At 38.5% G+C, this 14,884-nt stretch overlaps 2 protein-coding genes across 4 annotated transcripts in view; one reads left to right on the forward strand and one right to left on the reverse strand.

The window, feature by feature from the left end:
• The window catches only part of LOC111330818 (leucine-rich repeat flightless-interacting protein 2), an 18,835-nt gene extending 11,482 nt beyond the window's left edge, over positions 1-7,353 (forward strand). The window contains exons 5-14 of one of the 3 annotated variants that reach the window (XM_088740810.1): positions 660-769; positions 908-968; positions 1,484-1,576; positions 2,048-2,165; positions 2,460-2,548; positions 3,477-3,567; positions 4,859-4,938; positions 5,911-5,964; positions 6,435-6,485; positions 6,660-7,353. In XM_088740810.1, coding sequence (XP_088596936.1) covers positions 660-769; positions 908-968; positions 1,484-1,576; positions 2,048-2,165; positions 2,460-2,548; positions 3,477-3,567; positions 4,859-4,938; positions 5,911-5,964; positions 6,435-6,485; positions 6,660-6,761 — 849 coding nt within the window. In that variant the 3' untranslated portion in view covers positions 6,762-7,353. The other 2 variants (XM_088740811.1, XM_088740812.1) reach the window with 2 other exon arrangements.
• A 710-nt stretch (positions 7,354-8,063) lies between these two features.
• On the reverse strand, positions 8,064-14,553 carry LOC111330821 (uncharacterized). The gene is made up of 4 exons (XM_088740819.1): positions 14,305-14,553; positions 13,999-14,222; positions 11,365-11,455; positions 8,064-8,568 (listed from the first exon to the last, which is right to left on the reverse strand). Exons 1-4 carry the CDS (start codon positions 14,420-14,422, stop codon positions 8,153-8,155), a joined length of 849 nt encoding a protein of 282 aa, XP_088596945.1. The 5' UTR covers positions 14,423-14,553; the 3' UTR covers positions 8,064-8,152.
• Positions 14,554-14,884: the final 331 nt, after the last annotated feature.

Below are 14,884 nucleotides of genomic sequence, written 5' to 3' on the forward strand. Positions count from 1 at the left end.
TAAACTTGGATGAAAATGAGGCTTGTTAGGCCTCTAGCAATAGAGATGCTAATATACTGAGAAAAATATATGAATATAAATTACAGAGTTTAAAAATAATATAAGCCTAAATATAAATGATGAGGATATAAAATTACAAATTACTTAGTTTCCTTATCTCATTCCTGAAAGGGCCAAATTCGGCCGTTAATCTTAGCTTATCAGGTAATGCATTCCAAGCCTTAGCAGCAATGTAAGAAGTTGACTTTAAGCCGTAGTTTGTGGTCTTAGCTACAGGTAAAACAAGTTTGTTCTTGCCCCTAAGATTTTTCTTATTTTCTCTTACTTGAAATAAAGATTGAATATACTGAGGAATATTGTTATAGAGGGCTTTAAAAATTATTAAAAGCATACCTTGTTTCCGTCTACAACTTAATGAGTAATCATGTAAAGCTCTTGATGACAGTGACTACATTATGGGAATGGAGGAACTTATTGGTGAAATGCTGTAACCCTGATTTGGTACCAAATTCTCTCCACCAATTTTCGAGGAAATTTCTAGCAGTTAGATAGGAAAATTACAAGATAATCAGATATTGGAAATTAGGGGCTCAACAGTCACAATTAGTTGTAACAAGGAGGATGTATTTGATCACTTCATTTGTTGTGTTGATATTCAGGAAAACTTGAAAGAAACTGAAGACAAGTACAGAAAGGCGATGGTTTCCATTGCGCAGCTGGACAATGAGAAGCAAGCTCTACTGTATCAAGTGGATTGTCTGAAAGACAGGTAGGTTTGTATGGTAGGGATCTTTTTCCTCTCCTTGAGGCTATCAAGGAGTAAAGTCAGTGATTGTGTAGACAGGATCAAAATGGTCCTGAATTTTTATTTTACAGAGCATTAGTTTTGTTTGATATTACATTTTAGATTGGTGGAAGAGGAGGAGATTTCAGGTGAAGTTAGAGCTGAATTTAAAGAAAAAACAAAGGTAATTGCTGAAAAAAAGTGAAAGACAATTCAAATTTCTTAATGGTAATTTTTAACCAAAGTTCATTTCAACTACAATGAAAATTGCAAAAAAGTGGCTGGTTTGCAGGTTTTGAAAATGCGACCAGCTGGTTATTACTGCAACTTAGAGTTAGATGTTTGGGATCAGCATTTAATTTCTGGTTGTCAGCAGGCATCTAACTTGTAGACTTTCAATGTTCTCTGCATAAATTAGCACCCCAGGAGGAACATTTCTTGGTGCTTGTACACCCAGCTGGTGATTGTAGAATAGCAAGAATGCAATTATGCAAAGAAATGTTTCTAAAACTTGAAACTTTTGTACTTCTGTGTGAGTGATTTGGAAACAGAATTGTTCCATCTGGCAACTGAAACAAAAATGTTTCATAGCCACTTGCTCTCCAGCTTTGTTCTTTGGTTTGGTGTAGGATTTGTATTTTGTCTTCTAAAACTGTTTCTATGCAACTAACATTTACCAATTCTCTGTTTCTTTTTCAGGAATGCAGTAGGTTCGAAAAGACCATAAAAAGCAGTGAAGAAGAAATTCAACGACTTAAGGAAGCCATCGAGTTTAGAGATAATTTCTTGGCGGTAATAAGCCCCTGATGCATGTATAGGATTATGTCTAAGTTAATAATAATATTATGGTGTGCTTTTTCACTTATCAAAACATGGCTCCAGCAGAAAAACAGGACTAGACACAAATTTTGTTTCTACAAATTCATACAAACCTGTGATGCATTTTCAACTTGTCCGTGAACTTAGGAATTACCCAGATACATATTACCTTTGGATGTTATTTATTTGCCTTTGCTGTTGTCTTTGTTTTCATTTCATAGTATGCTTAGTTCCATCACTTTTTAAAACACCTTTAAAGCCCATCTGAAAAATCAGCCAAATAATACCCTATGACTTTTTCTAAAAAACCTTATAATAATTGTACCACACTTGCATTCCATTTTCAAATGATTTTCCAGTTTCTTCCACTCTGTGTCATGAACTGTGGCACTTGTACCTGCATCTTTGTATCATAAATTAATGCCTTGTTTTTTTTCCTTTCAGGAGCGAGGCCTTTCCTTGTACGAAGACCAATATCTGAAAGATGGTGAAGATGAGGAAACTAGCACAGTTACTCTCAGAGATGCTCTTAGTTTGGCTGTACCTGATGAAACATCTTCGGGTATGAATTGGTAGACTAGTGCCAGACCTAAAGATAGTGTTGAATGGTTCCTGCATTTAACACCAGTGCCAGTATGATATGACTGGAAAAAATGGGTCACGTACATTACTGTCCAAATTGTTCTGCATCTAACTTTTCGAATAGAAGAAATTCTTACTGGTTCCTGCAAGACTTTGCTCGACAGACTTTTGCCTTCATAATTCTCAGTTTCTCAAGTTTTAATTAAAATATGTTCAATAGAAGTAAGTATTCACTTGTTGTTGTTATTATTTCTTCTCTCTTTCATTTATTCAGATCGAAGCAGTGTATCTGAACCACCAAAGAGTCGTTCAAACAGTCGGCGGCCATCTTTGTCAGATGAAAAGGATGTTTTAGTTTTACAGGTACTGAAACTTTTTTTGATTTGTTTTTATCTGTAGGTTAGTTTGTTGAAGTTTTTCTGGTTCGTTTGGTTTTCGTGCTTTCAGGCATAATATTGGATTACTGAGGATGATATGAAGGAAAATGAGTTTTTCACTGTGGATGAAATAAAAAAACTTTACCTTTATACTTACAAGTAGCAACATTATGTGAATTACAGTCTGTGTTCTTATTTTCTTAGAGTACATCTTAGGGTTTGATTACACTATCACTCCATTTGCAGATGTGGATGTGACAGGCTGAGCTGGGTACACTTTACCAGAGTTACCGTGTACCCTCAAAAGTGAACAAAAATAAGAGGAGATTTGACTCTTTTAACTCCCCTCATGATCATGATAGAATTTCTCCGTACAATATCAGTGCAATATCAAGCAGACAAGTGATGAAAATAAAGACAAATATCAGTTAGGGGTCAGGATTATTGGTTGATCCAAAGCCAAAAATTAATTCTCCAAACTAACATCATAATATATAGATTTAGCCAAGCCTAAAAGCGGAGCTCCCAAGTTCGTAATATTAATGATAACATAAAAGATGTGCATTTGCCAAGACTCGCCTGAGACACCCCTCCCTTCGTTTTGATAGTCTCCCCTACCCTACCCGTGCAATCTGAAGGCACGTACGTACGTACGCCCGGTCAGTCACGTGACAACCAAACGAAAAGAGGTTGACCATATTCCATATGTATGGGGCTCTGCCCCACGCGCGAGAAGCGCGCGTGGGAGCCCTGTTATGAATGGTATGGCAGAAAGCATGGAGAATTTCTAATGAGTTCTTGGGAGTGAAGCATTTAAAAAAGGATTTCAAGTTGTGATAAGCAGTAGGAATATGTGACACATGCAGCTGATACTAATGATTCACTGTATTTCACTCTTTTCTTTTCGTTTCCAGATAAAAAATCTTCAAACAGAGGTAGCATCTCTGAAGAGAGAAGATATTGAGACACCCAAAGCAATAACGGCAGATTTAGAGGAACTTAGAAGTATGTGTTCTCTAGCTGAGATTTATCATCATAGTGTTAATTGTAATGGTTCAAACATTTTTAGACTGCAAGCAGTCCTCTTTCAGTTTTCGACTGGGTGAAGTTTCTAATCTTCATTTTTATAGTTGAACCCTTGAAAAGTGTGAGGCCAGCAGGGTTTGGCTCTCCTCAGCAGCAACTTGAAATATTTGAAAATGTATAACCACCTGTAAATTTGATTTGCTGGAGGTTTGCGAAAATGTGATCCCTGCCAAAAAATCATCCTGTCATAGGGACTCATGTGACAAGAGGGCGTGACCCTCCCCCCCATCCCCTTCTTAGAAGCCCAAGCCATGTTATCCATGTCCGTTTCAAATCCAGGGTTAGCAGTCAGTTTTTTATGTACTTGTTGCAATAAGCAAGGCTTTGTCGCAATTGGACAGGCTTTTCTTTTTCCGTTTGCATTGCCCAAACCGCAACCGTTTGTCTTTTGAAACCAATTCTGTAACATTAACACAGAAATAGTCTCGTACTTTTTCTTGTTGTCCCTTTCCTGTTGTCTTCCTCTTTTATAGCCATAAGTTAAAACTCATTTCACTTACATGTGCGAATGAATTAAGGAGTAATGCAGTGATACATAATGAATGCATTCATGTAAGCAAACTAACGTAAATTAACGAACGATAAAAGTTGCAGCCCAGTCGCGTCTTAATCATCTAATATTTATCAACTGCTGAGTAAAATTTGTAACAGTTTCACCACTAATCTCATTCTTCATCTTACACGCCACTTGAATTAACACGTTATTTAAACATGCGATGCGTTAAAAGTCTCACATGGAGTTAGGTTCATGCAAAACCGACGCTGTCTCGCTTACGTTAAAGGTGTTTGTTTGTCAGGCGCTCCAATGCAGCGAGCCAGCCCTCAGGTACAATACCACCGCTATGGTTGGCGAACCTCCGCAACCCAGCCATGAGTCCACTTTTCCAACGCCCATAAGCCCTGATTAAAACAAAGAAAGGAATAAGTAGAAGGGGTTGGGTGAGGGAACGCTTGTAAACAACCTCTTCAAAAGTGCCAGGGAACGCTGGAAGAGCGGCCGCTGCTAAACTGCTCGAGAACTCGACACAGCTGTAACACTCAACACATTGTTACGCAGTTGCAACGTTCTACGTGAGCCTGCACCTCTGACGATGACTGAAAGGCCTACTTTGCTTTGTAAAATTGCCGTTTATCTTACTCGAACTTGTATTTAGTTACAAAGTGTCTATAGTTTAAAAATCAATCATGCTATCTTTCCATTTCCTTCCAGGAGAATTTAGTAGGCAAATAAATGATTTCAAAATAAAGCTGCAAAAAGCAGAGCAGGACAATGCGCGGCTTGAAGGACTTGTAAGTAAAACTGAATGGCTGAGATAGCTTAAACTCGTCTCCATGCCACTTGTCAATCACTCGGTCGTTTAAAGGAAGAAACATTTGGACCAAACACTCACTAAGCCGAAGATTTATCAGAAATTTTCTCTTGCCTTCACAAGTGACCTATTTCTTATTTCAAAATCTTACATTCAAACGCGCTAGAGGAAGAGAGATCGGGGTTGTGTGATGAGTACTAGACTTTCTCTAAAGACTAAGGAATTAATTTTTTAGCTGAAACCACTGCCAAGGGATAGAAAAGAGAGGGTTACTTTCGAACCATCGTAAGAAGTCGATAGTTAGCAACCGCTCCCCTCCGTCTTGGGAGCTTCGCCGCAATGTTGCGGTGATGCATAATTCTGGTTTGCTTTTAAACAAGTTTTAAACCTTCCCAAACAATCCCAGTTAGCTGTGTCCCAAGATGATTTTTGTCGAATTTTAACTGAAGAATAGAAAAAAAGCAATAGGGATGGTAATTTGTCCCAATCTTTAAAAGAACAGGTCTGTAAACTGCCTAAAATTTGAGAAGTTGAAAGTACCCAGCACATGTAAGGAGCTCAAGTGAACCCCCAGACGTATCCCAATATACCTGCTAACTGGATGCATAGGGAAGAAAATTACTCTTCCTTCTTTGTGAGAGAACTTCAAAATCTCCTGAAGGAGTTTAGTGCAAACTGTTACAAACTGTTAATCAGCCGAAAACGGAACCAAGTCATTGAAACTATCAAAAATATTATTCAAGCAATTGTCCAAAACAACTCTTCTTTCTTCACACGTTATTTTTCTCACTATCACTGAGTTTACAATGATTTCTGAAGGCCCAAGACAACACGGCAGTAAGCGGCCATTCCGCTTTCTGCCGTAGAGAAGTGTTGTGTGACAGACACTGTGAGTTTCTTTTGTTGCTCACTTTACTTTCCATTATTGACTCAAGTATAAAATCTCCTCTAGGTGGCGAGACTAGAAAGTCAAGTGAAGCGTTACAAGTCTCAGGCGGAGGCCGCGGTAAGAAACGTACCCTAATCTCGCCTTAAGATATTCTAAAATTGACCGCAGTGACCTTTCTAGTTGTTGTTTACCGTGTTTCCTTAATAAAGCGCTCAGCCGCTTATTTAGACTTTCACCTACTAGGAGGGGCACTTATTGGAAGGAGGGCGCTTAATCCAAGGGGGGTGGGGAGAAGGCTTATCAAGTTAGCGCAGCATTACGAAAACAAATTTAAAAGACAGGCAAAACACATCAAGGAACTATGCAACCATAAGGAGATAGAAATAATTGGAACGGGAAAGAAACTTTTCTCTTGTATTGATGCTGTTGTTGTTGAAGCTTGAAACATTGCAAATAAAGTGGCAAAAGAAACAGAGGGCAGGCTCTTATTCGGAGGAGGCTAATTATAGCGTAAGCGCTTATTTGAGGAGATACGGTACTGATTTATTCATTTTTTACCACAATTACAAGAGTTCACTTTCTCACAGGAAGCGACGGAGGATTCTCTTAAAGCTGAAAAAAGAAAGTTACAAAGAGAGGTTTGTATATCAATGATTGTTGTCTTTGTTTTGTTTTCCAGCTTGTTTTTCACCCTCTACTCTTTCTCCTCACTTCGTGTAATGCCCTGTTTTTTTGTTTGTTTGTTTTTATGTTTTGCCAAGTTTTTGTTTTAGATTTTTTTACGCTTATCTTATTAATGTCCTTTATTGCAGCTTCGTAAAGCGCAAGATGAAATAGGCGAATTACAGACCGTTAACGATCATCTTCAGAAGAGATTCGATAAACTAAAGAGCAAAAGAAAGGACGACACGTAGTGCATGTAGATAAAGTTTTGTTACTAATTCAGGTAGCATTTGTATGTCTAATTCAATGAACAGAACTTGACGTATCCAGTTTGATCTGAGGCGAACAGGCCTGTTTGCGTATTAAAACAACAAAGGTCGTTGACGGTTCGCGATTGGTTTTTGCAGTCATAAACTGTCGCTGTCAATGTTATGGTTTCGAAAGTACCTACCTTGTCTGATTGGTTGGAAAGAGTTAACAAAGTGCTTCAGAAGGTTAAAAAAAAAATAGCAGAGACAGTGGTTAATGAAAAATAACACCTGAAAGTACCATAGAAGATAATTTTATGCACACGAGGTTACTTTATATTTTGCAACGTAAGATAGACGCATTTTCGCAAGGGAATGTTTGATAACTCGAGGGAATTGTGTGGAAAACGTAATGCTGTTTACGGCTTACATACATATGGCTTGCAGTCCTTGTTAATAGATGTGAGGTTATTTTTCCATAAATTGTCTCCATTCAGTAAATAGGTACACACATCAAAGCCTTATCAAGTGGCTTTAACATCACTTTGATCGCCGTCAATGCGTAGTAGTCAATAAATCTGGTAGTCAAGCCTTAGCATGGAATGGAAATTATTTTTACAGCAGGAAATTGTTGTTGACTAGGTGATAAGAAAGAGATAATGATGAAAGTTTTGAAATTTTCCCGAGTGAAACCCTTCTGCTTCCAGGAGTTTTTGGCACTTAGTTGCCTGCGACAGTATCAATACATTTTTTCTTCGTGGAGCAACAGGTTACGAGAATGCACTAAGTTATCGGCTGGAACTGTACTTGATTCAACACTAAACTTCCTCAACTAATTACAAGGAAATGAGTGGAGGGAGTGGGAGGTTTTAAATGGCTCCAAAAAGGTATCGTGTTGGTGGAAAGTCCTCCACGAGATTTATCAGAGACGAGCGATGTTATTCTAAGGGGAGTTTAAAGGTATGGCTGATCGATCTTTCCGGCGTTTTTTTTTTTTTTTTTTTTTCCTTTTTTGTCTTTTTTTTTCCATTCTATCCCCCTCTCCCACAAAATCTTTTTCCTCGGAGTTAATTCTTTCTAGAAGTGTCAAATGGCGAGTCACTTCATCCTTCTCCAAAAATGACCATGAGACTCCCAACCCCCATCCCATCTAATGCTTGTTATGCCTGTTATTCATTTCAGTGGAAATTATTTTCTGTACGTGCTGCCGGGATGGCGCTAGCAAGTACTGTTTTCTTTTTAAAACGATACGAGCCCTTTGCGCACTTAGCATATTGCGTCCTCTCATTAAAGATTGGCTCCTGATTACGAGTAGTGTTGCTTTATTTGCTCAATGAAGGGGGGGATCGTCCCCCTTGTAACACTTTACAGCTAGTACTTTTGGGTCAACTAGGCTAGAGAATTCTCTGGCAAGCAGTGCCATACTGGGGGTCACAAGTACCATCGTTCCATCGGCCATGTTGGGACGGTGGGGAAGACGGACCGTACATGAGGCCACACGGCTCAGAAGCCCTTCCATTCGGCTCACCGGTGTTCCAGTTATTGTAAACTGGAACTGAGTGGTCATACCAGTAGAATCCATTCGCTGTCGAGTTCCACTTCAGCCCAATCCAAACATACCACACAGATGTAGCTTGTCTCTTTACGAGGTCCCAGACGAAGTCGTTTTCTTCGGCGCTGTTGATCTTCACCAGTTCCCCTTTGAGACTGCGGCAGAACGTTTGAGCTTGGAGCCAGGTCTTGGAGTCAGAGTCATCAATCAAGTAACAGTTACATGTATTATTGAACAAAATCCATCCTGTTGGACAGACTAAAAACGAGTCGAATGTTAGATAAAAATCAACATGTCAGTGGGTAACGTCTTCTACGTGACCACTGGGAAATATCGCAACATTTCTGAAGAATTAAGAGTTCCCCGTCTACTCACCGGCCAAAGAACCAATTATGGACCGCAAGCTTCTTAAATGTCAACGTGCAAAACAAACATGGCGGCTCGATACGATCGCACGATTGTTAACTTAAAAGATGTATTAAAACACTGTAAATCAATGTGATTTTTTTGTAATGGATTTTAGGGTTTCCAGCGACCATACCCATAAATCTATGGGTCTTCTACACTGAAAAAGAGGTCAACAGAAAAGAAGGCACGGAAGGGAAAGATTGCGAAAGGGCGACAGATTCAAAAGTTGACGCATGCCCAGATATCGATCTTGGCGAAGTGTTATTTTATGACGTTATGTTTTGGGAGTAAGAAGAGGGGATCTTTCGAGTGACACTGCGCTGCTTCGGTAAAATGTTTTGTAAATTGGCTCAATAATAATTATAAACACTCTCTTTCAAATAATCTAGTCAAATAAAATCTCGCATTCCGAGGCGAGGTATTTAGCGAGTTGAAAACGAGGTTGAAGATATTGCTTCGCATCTAAATAGACATAACTATCGCTCAGGATAATAATAAATAATATTGCTGTTTTCTCCTTTCTTTCTTTAATTCAATTATGCGATTTAAGGAAATTTCTATTACCTGACTCGTGAATTCCGCTTTAAATTGCACTTGTAAACCAATAACACACTTATCGCTTCGTGATTTTGCGATATCGGTTTTCGCGTGCAATTTAAGGTGGCTGAAAACAGTTTTTGATACCTTTGTTTCCTTCACCATTTTCTCTAAGACCCTCGATCTCTCGGTCGCCAAAACTGGCAGCAGGCAAGTTAACAACACAGACTTTCTTTTTTTGATAGTTAAGCTGACGTATGTACCGTTGCCATGGCGACATAAATAGGCAATTAAAATCGGTTTTGTTTCATTGTAGAAAATCTAGTCATTAGATTTTCTTTATAATTTGCATGCAACGAGCTTGTCTTGATGCTCACAAGTTACCATCATTTCGCTAACAATTTAACAGAGATCTTTGATTATCCCTTGTTGAGGGTTCACTCGATTTTCTTGAATTTCCTTTGTTTAAAATCAATTTTTTCAATACTCCGTTTACTTCTTCCCTAAAGTATTTTCGTGCCAAATTTCGTGAAATTCTAATAAGTGGTTCTCAAGAAATAGGCATATTTCCGAGAAAGCAATTTTCATTTAATCGTAATTTTTTTACTTACTACGCATGCGCTGCATTTAACTGGTTTCTTTCGGTGACGACGAAAAAGCTGAGAATTCCTGGGTTCTTCGCACCGTTAACTTTTTTAACATATCAATGACAAGCAAATCGAAGTTGTTTCATCCGCAAGGTTGTTTGGAGTGATAGTCTCGGACAACCTCAGGTGGAACGCACATGTAGAATCTATATGCAAAAAGGCTGCGAAGCGTCTGTACTTCCTAAAACAGCTAAAGCGCGCTAAAGTTCCATCTGAGGATATGCTACTTTTCTATACAACGTGTATACGCCCTGTATTAGAATATGCGTGCCCAGTTTTTCATCATTCTTTGCCGCAATATCTGTCTAATGAAATGGAAAGGTTGCAAAAACGCGCGTTGCGGATGATTCAACCTGACTTATCCTACGCTGAGGCTCTAGTAGCTCTTGACATTGCGTCACTGTACGAGAGGAGGGAGATCTTGTGTGATGCTCCATTTTGATCAGATTGTAAGGGAAGAAAACCACAAGCTCCATGATCTGCTGCCTCAAAGCAACGAGTCCACCTATCGCACCCGCAGCCAGAGATACTTCAAGCTACCGATTTGTAAGACCAATAGGTTCAAAAACACATTTATCATGGCGAACAGTTTTAACTATTAGTAGCTATCTTAATTATTTGTATTTTGGTTTTTGATACTTCTCTTATTGTATTTTATTGTAGATCACACTTTGCGGCTTTTATTGTAGTTATCTTAGAGTAAGAGATAATTTATTCCCATTGTAAAGTAAGTCGTATTTCAGCCGGCCCAGGGGCTGCAACGATTTTACTTCCTAATAAAGCTATCTATCTATCTATCTTTGTACTAAAATATTAAAGCCATCAATACACTGCGCCAACTAGAGAGAAAAATAGCACAGATAGTGCGGGTACATGTTGAGTAAATGAAATGACCGCTCTGTTGACGGCATGCTTGTTTTTTTTGTAATCCTTGTGCGCGCGCTGAATTACAACAGCAAAAGCGCGCGCGAAAACTGTGTTCAGCCACCTTAACGCGGAATTCCCTCATAAAATCTGTCAGCCAATGAGATATATTTAGAAAATAACAACTTAGAGAATATTGGCAAAACCGTCTGAACGACCTTGAGTTTTTACCATTTCGAAAAGTCAGGTCATGATCATTTCCACTATGTGGAAAACAATAAAGACATTTCACTGAGGGAAGTAAAGATATTAAATTAAGTTCTTAGGCCAAATATTGGAATATATCTGCCGTTCTAATTCATAGAAATGATGTTTCTATGGTAATGTCATTTATCTAAGAATTGGCAACCAAAATAGAATTTATTATATCGTTAGCCCAACTATTAAATCTATTGACAGAAAACTCTGAGATAAATTAGCTAAGTTTCCTTTCGTAACTCGCGCCTTGAAGGTAGTTTTATTCGTTAATGTTATTGGGAGCCATTTCATTGAAACAAAAAAAGGATCAAACTTGAACTTAATTGATAACTATACCCACCTTTTTTGCAATGTTTTTCCTTATAACTTGAATGACGATGACCGCTCTTTGTTTTTCCACTGCGCTGGAGCGAGATGTCAATGCACGAGATCTAGAGTCATAAATGAACGAGTTAAACAACTGTTTCATAGGTGCATCATACAATGATGTTTCAATAGCCTTCTCACCCACTTTTCTGGCGATTTTTCTTTCGTGCTTTTCATCACTTTCTGAATGTTTCCGAACGATAGTCTTTCAGCCACCTAAAAACTTTAAGAATTCGTTTTTCTTAAAATCCTTACGTTCACATGAAGTTTGAAGACGGGGTGTTAGGCTCAAATAAGGGGTCAGTATTAGGCTAACATAACTCCTTATGTACACCCCGGCTCTAAGTCCCACAAACTGGCTGCTGACGTTAACAAGATTTTGTTGCACTGCGGTTAGCTCAATGGATAGAGCGCTGGACTGCTGTGCGGGAGGTCGAGGGTTCAAGCCCCGGCCGGACCAACACTCAGGGTCTTAAAATAATTGAGAAGAATATGCTACCTTTCTATAACACCAAGAATGGTTAGATATTCAAGTCCTCTCGGATGGGGACGAATAAATGGAGGTCCCGTCTCCTGTAGGGTTAGGGCCATCCTCGGAGACCCAGAGGCTGCGAGTCGATTTCAAGCTAGGGCAGAAGAGCCCCTGGGGACATTGTCTTACAAGACTAGTTCCAAACGGTCGCAGTCGTTCTGGCATCTGATTGGTGCCAGAAAATCTTTGTGTTTTTCTGCCCAATCAGAGTGAAGTGTGCTTTAGAGTCCTTTCGTGTGTTTTAACATGGACATATACAAGACCTTCAGTTGCTCGCCATGATTGTTTGGGCCGTACGACGAAGATTTGCTCGAGGTGAAAAGTTTCAGTATCAGCACACAATGTAAGAGAAATCGATCAGACTGTCCGCGAAAATCTTACCAGAAATTATCATGAATACTTTCGCAGGTATCACAAGAGAACGTGTTTACACGTTTGCGAGGTTCGTATAAAACACGATGGTTGCAGGCATTGATATGTCGCTTTAAACGTCAAACGAGATTTAAGCTCAAATCTTTCTAGATTTTTTGTATAATTTGCTTTGACCGAAACTTTGCCTGAACCCGTGAAGTTATTCGTCGCACGGGCCAATTAGACCTGCCTGTATAAATATTGCTTATAACTTAGAACTTAATATGATTTACCAAAAGCCTAAAAGCCTAAAAGCCTTAATATGATTTACCAAAGCCTAAAAGCGGAGCTCCCAATAAGTGAAAATTTTGCAATAAAATTTCTTTACATATATTAAAAATTTTTAGCCAAAAATTCATTCAGTTTTGATTAAACCCATTGACACTTACGTGTAACACGTTCCTGTGAAAAGTCAAAATTTTGGGGAAACCGAGAAAGCAAACACAATGCCCAGTAAATTTTAAAAATCATCTTTTCCAAAAAACAAGCTCCAGTGAAAGAAGACTAATTAAAGAACTTATTTCCGATGAAAAAGCGATAGGTGCATAATACGTTTTAATTAAAAAATCAAGATGAAAGATAAAAATCGCTAAATATTTTTGCATGTGTGCAAATGGGCATGTGGATCATATTTCAAAATGAAATACGCGAATTTGTCCGTCAGTGAAGAGATCGTAAGTTCCACAAGACTAAAATAGCCAAGAAATATTTCGGGACGACAAATTTATTCAAAACAGTTTTTGATTTGCTGTTATAAGCGAAAAACGAACGAATTTCTTACGTGTAACGCCCACGCGGTAAAATTCATCATGCTTAGATCGTTGTTTATTTGCCTTCAAGGCCAGAAATTGCGCAGCGTTATGTTGAAAATTAAGTTAAAACTTCGATTTGACGCAAAATCTTCTATTAAACAATACTTTTTGAACACATTGTTACTTGAACATAATATTTACCGGGCCATCGAATCGTCAAATTGTCCCTAGGCCCTGTTTGAAGTCCGAAAGTTCGGTTTTCAATTTACGTCCATAATTCGCATCGCCTTAGAGAATCGTAGTGTCGTTGACTCGAGAGCTTATTCTGTCATCTTTAAGACCTTGATATTCATTATTTTCCAAGCAGAGTATTCTATAGCATTGTTACGTTACATTCTGAGTTCCACAAGGTCTAACTCGATCGCGAATGAACGAAAAATCCGACCCGAAAATTTTGAGGGTCGGCCGCACGGACGCCGTATTTTCAAATTTGATCATATCGTATATTTTCGTATTATTAAAAACTAGATCATTGGATAATGCAATTCAAGACTTTTTATTGGCTTAGCCATTATGGTATATCAGCCAATATACCATAGTCTACAAATATGGCAAGCGTACGTGTCAGCTTAAAATTAAAAGGGAGCTAAAGATTTAATAAAATTTAATAATTTAATTTAACGTTTTTAATAAAACAATTATTCCACTCGTGCTTGTTGGATATGAGATGATTATAGCCAACTCGGCGCTACGCGCCTCGTTGGCTATCTATCATCTCATATCCAACGCGCGCTCGTGGAATAATTGTTAAATAACATACACGACAGAGGGCACGTGCCCTGCCCCACGCGCGTGGGAGCTCCGCTATAACTTATAACGCTGAAAAGGCTCAAATGCAAACAGGCAAACCAACCTGTATGGAGCCATAGTATATAGATCCTTTCTTCCGTTTGAAATACTTTGGATTCAGCTGTCGTGTGCTGTTGTTCAGCTCACATGTGCGGTTTTTCGTGTTCTTTCCTGTTTGGACATTGAACGACTTGCAACTGTTGTTAGAACTTCCGAGGCATTGCAGTTGGCATTCAAAGTCGTGAAAAACAATAGTGGTACTTAAGATGTGTCCAGTTAAAACACGATCTAAAATGCAACGAAAAAAATCTTTCGAAAGTAAAAAGGAAGAACAAATTAAAAAAAATGACGTGTTTTTAATCATACTTACCAACTTGAGTTTCAAATATGCTTCCGCAAATGTCTTTGTTTGCTGTAGAAAATCCAATTTCCAGAAAAATTGGAAGAATTGTAATGATAGCAAACTTCTTTGGAGACAAAACAGCCATAAGAAAATATTCGCTTGTTTCTCTTTCGAATTTCTGACTATTTGCCTCGGATTTGTCGTAGATACCCCGACACGCCTCATTTTTTATTAATGCGATTTTAAAAAGTCAATGGTGCTTCTCAAAAGGAAAAGGTTGTATGAATGCTTTTTCTGTGTTTATATAGCTTTAATTAATTTTGAGTAGGTTTGGGCAGACTTACTGACAGGTTATTTGAATTCAAGACGCATTGGATGTTTATACAACTTATGAGATTTTCTCAACATCCAGAGCGCTAATAGGAGGCTATGTGCTAAACTCTAACAAGTCTTAAGTTGCTAACTTAAGATTTTTTGACAAAATGCTTGCCGAATCTGAACGTTTTGAGTTTGTATACCCTGGTGTAAACAGATTTCTCAACTGATGAAAATGCGTGCCCTATCATTAATAATTTATCCAACAGATAACATGCATAATTCCTCAGGC

Source organism: Stylophora pistillata, chromosome 12 (genome assembly GCF_964205215.1).
Source record: "Stylophora pistillata chromosome 12, jaStyPist1.2, whole genome shotgun sequence".
NCBI classification, from domain to species: Eukaryota; Metazoa; Cnidaria; class Anthozoa; order Scleractinia; family Pocilloporidae; genus Stylophora; species Stylophora pistillata.